General features: G+C 49.5%; 1 protein-coding gene across 2 annotated transcripts in view; it reads right to left on the reverse strand.

Annotated features, from left to right (window-relative positions):
• LOC119404739 (hillarin) overlaps positions 1-8,736 on the reverse strand; it is a 98,743-nt gene that overhangs the window by 77,087 nt on the left and 12,920 nt on the right. The window contains exon 1 of one of the 2 annotated variants that reach the window (XM_049418996.1): positions 7,471-7,507. The exons of the other annotated variant lie outside the window; for it this stretch is intronic. Coding sequence (XP_049274953.1) covers positions 7,471-7,485 — 15 coding nt within the window. The 5' untranslated portion in view covers positions 7,486-7,507. Of the gene's footprint in view, positions 1-7,470; positions 7,508-8,736 lie in introns of those variants that run through there. 2 annotated transcript variants of the gene reach the window in all.

Below are 8,736 nucleotides of genomic sequence, written 5' to 3' on the forward strand. Positions count from 1 at the left end.
CTCAAAACCAGAGCGCCGGGCATGGGACTAAATACAGTAAAATTCATTATGCATGTTCCGTTCGATGTGAGTGCGTGCGGTAGTGGCAACAGGGATTCGAACCCCAACCGCGCGCGCTCTGACTGAACCGACAGTCATGATCGGCCTCTGTCGTAACAACACGTCATCGAAGCGAGTCTTTATAGTACTCATTACATGACAATGAAGCAACGTCAGAAGTGTGCTCCGGAACCCCTATACCGTGGATGTATAAGTGTTCTGTGCCTTTCAGAAGTCACGGCTGCGCAAATTCAACCCCTCCATGCGTTACACGCCCTCGTTGCTTTTCGTAAACATCATTAAGAAGATATGTTAGTCATCGCGCGCGGTATTTACGATGCGTACTGCAGCGTCGACAACCTGTAGTCGACTTATCGCGCCAGTGCGACTCCGCTCTCGTGTCTTCTTCGAAATGCGAGGCGATGACGACCGTATACGTTATGCCTGTATTTATAGGGACGAACGCTGAAGCGAGTCGAACTGCATGATTATATCGTGACGAAAGGAAGACGGATCGTCGAGTGCAGAGTTTATAGGAGCCCCATAACTGCAGCAATGGCGAAGCGAATGCGTGACCTTTCAGTGCCCGAGTAGTGACGTCACCGACTTTAAGGTTGCACTTCGCAAACGGCCCAACCAGGTTACAAACCAGTGACTTGTTGGGCTAGCTGGCTTGCCATCTTGCGAGCGCAAAAGCGGTTCGAAAGAAAGTAAGATAGGAGAGGAAAGGCGCTTTCCCTTCCCGTCCATTCTGAACTAGAGTTACTGTATATGCTACCTTTAGGTAGCAGAGTTGCGCATCTGTCTTCCAACGCCGCTAGCAACCATGCATTGCGGAGAAGCTGCCGCTTGGGCCAATTTTTTTTATTTCTCGACGCCGCCGCTGCAGCGAACTGAATTAACACTCGCCATCGACAGCCAATGTTTATTGCCGGTCTTCGACACGCCAGACAGGTTAATCGGCGTCACGGTAGGCATGTCGCCTGCAAAAACGAAGTGCGACTTCACCGCATAGCTGTGGTTGCTAGCCGGACCTATGCGCAACTCTGCTACCTAAAGGTAGCATATACAGTGACTATTCTGAACCGCTCTCAGGCTCCCCTTCGCAAGAGGCTCGACAGGGCTCCAGCTCAAGAGGTTTCGGCGAGTATCCACCCAGAGGTCAGACGCGGTAAGCCTGCCCGATACGTTGGCGCATCTAGACATGGTAAAGAAAGCTTCATGAATCTACGGTTGGAATATTAAATAATTCACAGGGTACTTTATGCAGTCGCCTAAGACGACCCGTAGGCGAAAGCCACCTTCTTTCGCTTCTCAATCGAGTGTATTGATCCTTCTTCCCCCCCACGAAAGTTTTATGCACGTAACGTGTCTTTGCAGAGCCTCCGATCCATGAAGTGCAGATCCTCACGCTGGTTTTGCAACGCTGCCTCCGAGATCGGCCCACGTTTGACAAAGCGACGATGTCGTACGAGAACGTCATCGTGCGTTGTCATGTTACGTGACGTCATAAATTTTGGTGATGTGTGATATGATGACGTCATCAAGCTGTAATCTCTGATCACGTGACTTATCGCGTCGTTCGTGTTGATGTCGACGGTCAATTTTTGCGCCGACTCGGTGAAGCAGAACTGTGCGCACGCCCTTGGCTCTCTTCAGCCGACCGGCATCGGCGACATATGATGGCCGCATTACTAATATTATAGTAATATTACGCTTGGATGACTGCGCTTTAGATATACAGAGCGGGTGAGCACCTCCTCAGTATATATATATATAATCGACGTGCGGAGACGGCCCCACCTACCGGAAAACGTCAGATTAGCATGCATACATCCAAGAAGACGAACGTGTTCGAACAGTGAAACTTTCCCCGAGTCGATTTTCATACGAACGTTCTAAAAGTATGAGCGCCGAACTGCGATTCGAACACCGCATATTTTCTTGTGGCTGAAGAAGAGAACAGATTAAAAAAAAAAATTTTAAGTCTGAACAAAGGTATATGTATTTATGACACGAAGAAATATTTATATCTGACCTTCATTCTGCTTGAAACAGCAACCTATTACCAAGCACGTACGAATGAAAATGTTATTTATGAAGAACTAAACGCTATATCGGTAGAAAGTTATTTAGTATTTATGTTTTCATTAAATTATGGTTAAAGTAATAATTAGAGTTTCCGGCTCGCTGTACGTATCTATATCGTGAAAGGAACGGGTTACTGACCACGAAGATCGAAACGCGATTGAATGACGATTGCCTATAATTGCTAAACAAGCAACCAATAACGAAGTCAAAGGTTTTGGTGCAAGTGATAAACAAAGATATCGGGGTATCGAAACCTTCGCAATAAAGTTTGGCCGCCAAGTGAACAACTAATTTTTTGGTTATGAAATGATACGGCTCCAGCAACGATACCGAAAGCGGAACAGCGTATAAAGGCTGCGACTCGCACAACGCAATTAGTCACTCATTAAATTTTGACAACGATCTTATCATTTTTCACCAACACTTGAACGAGACTGCGGGGGAGTAAAAGCATAAACGAAAGAGAAAAAAAAAAAAGCAGCGGCATGTGTTGCCCTGCCGTGACTGATATGTCGTGAACTTAATTGTTTTAGTGCTTTTTTTTTCGACCGCTACTTACACAAAAGCAAGTGAACATAAAAGAAGCGAGAAATTGCCTGTCAAGTGTATCTTTTGTATTAACTTCGTGAAAAACGTACGCGAAAGGTCGCTGACCGCTGTCCATGTTCAGTATTTACGCGTGTTAACTAGGAGTACATAGGTTATCAATGTAATGTAACAAAAAAAAATACGGCCTAGCGGGCGTCCGCAGAGCTGTTGTGAACGCCACACTAAAACCGTCTATTAACACAGCGGATAATGTTATGAAAATATATGAAAGGTTAAAAAAAAAGTTCCGCATTAGGTGGGCAAAGTTTTATCGCAGTTTTATCGCAATTTACCATCTCAACCGATTCACTGTTTTACCTTAGTGTCCCTTTAAAAGCTTAACAGCGCAGCACCGTATCTAAGCAACCATGGTTGGCACATGACGTCATTGATGCCGCCATGTCGTTGTATCCCCATGGCGAGAAGCGATTACGTTCGTATGATCAGTACAATAGCACGCAAGTTCTGCCGTTATTCAGGCACATGAAGTGAATGACGCCATTCGATGACTCGAATAACGTCTATGATGACGTGAATAACGTCATTGTAGGCGACGCGTTGTAGTCATCATCATCAACCCAACACCGCCTATATCGGGGCAAGGGGCACCTCCCACATATATCTAGATGTTGTGGTACCAGTACATTAAGAAGCCTTCGTCCGTGACTTCACGTGAAAGCTATATCGACTGGAATGGCATAAAGAACGTGTCGGAGATGTACGACGAAAGCGGAATATCAATGAGCTTCGTGTTCGATCGGTTGTGACCAAACTAGCTGGAAAAGAAAGCGAGCGCTGCTTTCGTTCCACGTCGCGAGGAGTTGCGTCAGGTGAAAACGGGTTGGGCAACAACCTCGTGGACACCACCCTCCTCGTAATCCCCCCCCCTCCCCCCCCCCCCCCCCACACACACACACACACTTCCAAAGTCCGAGCGGGCTGGCTGGCCTTCCGTCACCCACGTGACCAGATAGCCGCTCTTTTCTCTCGCTAGCAAAACGCTCGTGTGCGGGAGACCACTTCCGGACCGGTGGTTGCGCGCGCTGGTCAAGGTCACAGCTCCGAGAGTGCACGCCGGTGCGGCCTACGCAGTCAAATGTCCAACAACAGACTCACGCAAATGAAAGGCGCACTGCGGCAAAGCCCGCTTATAAGCCGTCGCGACAAAACGTAAAAAAATGCGTTATAGCTATAAGCTATAGAAGGTGAATCCATCGATAGATCCGTGTTTGTTAGACACTTAACCTTACACGAAGGTAACATATAATAGAGTTTTAGTAGTGCCGGTTTATTAGACGGTAAGCACGAAAATACCGTACCGTCGTGGTCGGCACGCAGTTTCTTTTTTTTAACTTTTTAGTCACGCGAGTTGCTCACTGCGTGCGGGAACTAGAGCGGGAACGTGATTAGATGATCAAAGTGGCTAACAGAGGTCTTGCGTACAAAAAGCTACGTGCCGATCACGTAGGTGCAGTACTTCCGTAATTACGGTAAACCGGCACTGCTGAAGCTGAAGAGATGGACAGAGCGATCTAATATAATAATTGTTGAGGTCTTACGTCCCAAGACCAACGATATGATTACGAGAGACGCCGTATGTGGAAGGATACGGAAATTTCGACCACCTGGTGTTCTTTAACGCGCACTTAAATCTAAGCACACGGGCTTCTACAGCTTTTTGCCTCCATCGGAACGCGGCCGCCGCTGCCGGGATTCGATTCCGCGACCTTCGGGTCAGCAGTCGAGCGCCGTAACCACACCGCGGCGAGTGAAATTCATAAAATTGAAGTTATATTTTCAAGTAACCAAACCCTTACGACTTAACTGTTCGAGAGTTTTGAAACAATGCTGTAATTATTCAAATGGCGCTTGCCTTCAGCTATTTGAAAGTGGCCTTATTTCGCGCTTGACATTTGTGAAGATACAGAAGTTTGTTCTTTATTCTTGTTGTTAGTTTTTAAAGTAAGATTTCAATACTGCAGTGTATGTAACACTTACTAATTTGAAAAGTGTGCAGGGATCTACACTCATGCCGACCCCAAAAATAAAAAAGTAGAAATAATAGAACCGGCAGAAATGGCAAAGGTAGAACACCAGTCTATCAATGTGCCGTCTAGTGCCCTGTCTAAGAAAGAATTGTGCGTCCTTGGTGTAACACGCCACAGTGATAGGTGAAATATTCGGTACGAGTTTTCAGTTTTGAACGTAGCTGATGCCTTTATCTCGTTAGCCGGCTAGTTATCACTTTAGGGTGTCGTGATTTGTGGAAGCGGAGGAGCGCAGACGCGCGGTTATCATTATGAATACGTGTCCGAAAAATAAAAATTGCGCTGCAAGTTAGCGCTTGTGTGTGTCGCATTCTTTTCGTCCCTTGTTCCAGAAGATTTTTTTTTTTTTTGCGCTAAGAAGAAATCAGTTACGTTTACTCGCGAAATTTTATTACCCCGTGGCTGTCGCAGCAGTCGCTTTTGCAACACTACAATCAGTTTAACTAAGCTTAACAGAGAGGCTTATCAAAAGCGGATATCGTCGTGCACACCATGTTATCGCCGGACCGGGAGGTGCACGCTCTGCGCACCGCTCGAAATGCCTCCGAAACTGTCGGCTTCACAAACACTTCGAAAATATCCCGGATCTGTTCCGCGTTGGTGGGATAATCATTTCTGAAACGCGGAAGTCAGCCTTCGATAATAAGATAAGCGAACTGAAACCTTCGTGTACAACAGAGAGGCATATCGGCGCATACAATCTAACGCCTTCTATTACAATTAACTTCCTCTGCGCGCTTCGTCAGTAAAGAGCTATACGCTCCGGCAGCGTTATCACAGCGATCTGCCTGTATATGTGAGCGGTAAAAGATAAAGTCGTTGAATAGAGCAGAGCGAACCGGCAACGTCGAATAGACTGATTCGCACGCCGCGGCGTCAGCGTTGTGTTATCGACGGGATCTCTGGAAGCGAAATATGGAATACGCAACAAAAAGAAGAAAAGAACACTCATTACAAGATCTGCGCCACCGGATTCGATTTCAGGGGGAGGCATCATGGAGCTATAATCTTCACACTGAAATTTGATTTTTTATGCAGCTTTTCACCATGCTTATAAAGGTGTTGTGATCCAATGAAACTGGAAGTTGGTGAACTCGTTGAAAATGCAATGAGGGTCACGTCACCCACACGAAGTGCTTCACTGCAGATTATTAATAATAAATTTTGTACGTCTCAAAACAACGATATCATTATTAGAGACGCCGTGGGGAAGCTTTCCAGAAATTTCGACCACCTGTGTTTCTTTAACGCGCACCTAAATCTAAGCACGCGAGACTCTGGCACTTCGCCTCCGTCAAAATGCGGCCAGTATTCGATCCCGCGAGCTTCGTGTCAGCAGTCGAGCACCAAATAACTACTAGACCACCGCGGCAGCGCAAAAGGACAGGGACATGGGCTGAGAATTGCATCTGAGTCGCCTGTCTAGCCCAAGTCCGTGCCTTTTTGCTCAACTCGGCTTTCATTACTTCTGCAAGAAGCGTTTAACTGCGCGGAGCTGAGGTCGGTATAGCCTGTGTCCCGGTATATCACAGGCAGCGGGGAAATAGCGGGTGCGTAACCGGTTCGATTCGATCGAGATAGCCCGCAGCAAGCGTCTTTGCACTTTCTCCGACTCCGTGAACAGTTTCAGCGCTCTATAACCCGTTCGCTTTCCGAGAAGCTGAAAAGCCTGCTCATACAATGCTGCTTCCTTTGCAGCGTAACAATCTGCACAGCGGCTAGTCGTCGCAGTGCAATCGAAGACATGGCCACCGAGTCCGGAGGTCTATAAGCGCGCACAGTTCAGCCGGTGGCATGGCAAGTCTCACAACGACAGCACCGGCCAAGTGAAAGTTTAGAAAAACGCCACACGTGCTACGAGACACTCGTCAAGCGATTTAGTAAGTTTTGCGTGCTTGTGAAGACTACATCAACGTTCCTTGACGACGTAGTCGTGCACTCGCACGTCCTAACACCACCAGGTACGAAAACCATGGGGTTCAAGGACTTGTCACGCGGCAGCCTCAACGAAGTGAGGGTGTGATGAGGGTGTGAGAAAACACCGCGTATAAACTTCCTGCGATTTAGTTATGTTTGTATACCAGTGGAAACCGCGTCAACGTTGCTGCATCTTTCACTCAGCTGTTCCACGTCACAGTGTGATGACTCTTGTTGTTTGTTTTGAGGACTGTGCCAGCGATAGATCACGTGTTTCGGAGACATATCCAATGACAACATCGCCGAAGTGAAAGCGCAAGTCTCTCCACCAGACACTCGTCTAGCAATTTGGTTACGTTTGTGGGAACCACATCAGCGTTAGTTGTTTAAACGCCTGGCTCCCGTTCACCTGTTTTAATTCACTATTACACGAGAGACAAGCGTGAGATTAGAGAACTTGTCCAATCGAACCACGACGAAGTGAAAGCGCTAGAGAACGAGCACCAGCGAGGAGGCGTTTCCGCTCAGCTGTGGTCTTGTCACAAAATATGATGCCCCTTATCGGAACCTAACGGTCTGCTTACCAGCGGCAAGCCACAAGGTTCACGGACTTGTCCAATCGAATCCGCGACGAAGTGAAAGCACACGAGACACACCGGCGCGGGAAGCCTCCGTATCCACAATTATGACGCCACCGAACAGTCTATACTTGTTTGCAGCGACAAACCATGACGTCGAGAACTCGTCTCGAAACCCGCGAACGCAGAAGACAATGCCAAAGACTCACCAGATACTCGTCCATGTTGCGCTCGTAAGCGCCTTTCCCCGGTTGCACCTTGGTGGCGTTCAGCGCGTGCGTAATGTGCAGCGCGCTGGTCGTCGAAGCGGCCGGCCTGTTCACGGCGGCTTGTACTCCTGCTCGTGGTGTTGCTGGTGGTTCTTGGTGAGGGCCGACTTGATGCCCAACGCGTCCGCGTCGAACGTGCCCTTGCCGGAGCCTCGTATCTGGTCGTTGACCAGGTTGTTGGTCTTGGCACACTCAGCGCCGCCTGATGCCCACCGACATGCCGTCCAGGTGGCCCGGTCCGGTCTTGGGCACGTGGGTTCTGACAGTACACCTCCTTGTCTCCTGACTCTGCTGGTTGTTGAAGTACGTCTCAGGGTCAGCTTGGTGCCGCACACGAGGCACTTGAAGCAGCCCTGGTGGTAGAAGGTGAAGTCCTTCAGCGGTCCCACCTGGTGTCCACCTGGTAGACTGTCTGGCCGCAGCGCAGGCAGGTGTTCTCGTACGAATTCATGGTCGTCGTTGTTCACGTTGCACCCCACAAACAGCGGCGGCGGTCGCCGGACACTCCCCTCACGGGGGCGAGCTTGTCTCACGGCCACACACACGCCACCACACTCCCTTCCGCTAGGGGTAGACACCGATGAACTACACCGCCAGTGAACGACCCACGCGGAAATCACTCGTCGACGCGACAACGGCACGAAGGCTTCACCATCGCCGAAGAAGTTTTCACGAAACGGTTCGCATCAGCGTTTTTCTTTTTCCCAGAGAGCCGACGACGACGAGCGCGGCTAGGCGGCCATATGCCAAACCCTGTTCGCTGTGCCACCGCTCGGGCCGACGCACTGGCGTGTGAGAGCGTGCGACCGTCGAGTACGGTCGGGCCGTCGACCGCCGCAGTTGCCGCTGCTGCTGCAGGCTACTGCCTTCTCGTCGCTGGCTCCCTCGCCGCAAGCCCGCCGCGCCTCCTCCGGCTGGGCCGCTCCGCTGGCTGCTCGCTCTCCGTAGCCGGAAATGATTACCAATGACGTCACCATCCCTTTCTTTCCTTTTTGCGTTATCCTCTCTCCCACACCGCATCACTGTACAGCCCTCACCCACTCAAGCTGGTGCGCTGTAAGCAAGAGGGCGAGTCCAAGCGGAACCATTCGCGCGATATAATATAAAAAGTAGTGTGGAACGAAGGGGGATGTTGCTGGCTGCCCGCGCTACGGCAGAGAAGGCGGTGTAGCCGGCGGCAGGTCGATCGGCCCACAACGGGACGCG

This window comes from Rhipicephalus sanguineus, chromosome 9, assembly GCF_013339695.2.
Source record: "Rhipicephalus sanguineus isolate Rsan-2018 chromosome 9, BIME_Rsan_1.4, whole genome shotgun sequence".
NCBI lineage: Eukaryota > Metazoa > Arthropoda > Arachnida > Ixodida > Ixodidae > Rhipicephalus > Rhipicephalus sanguineus.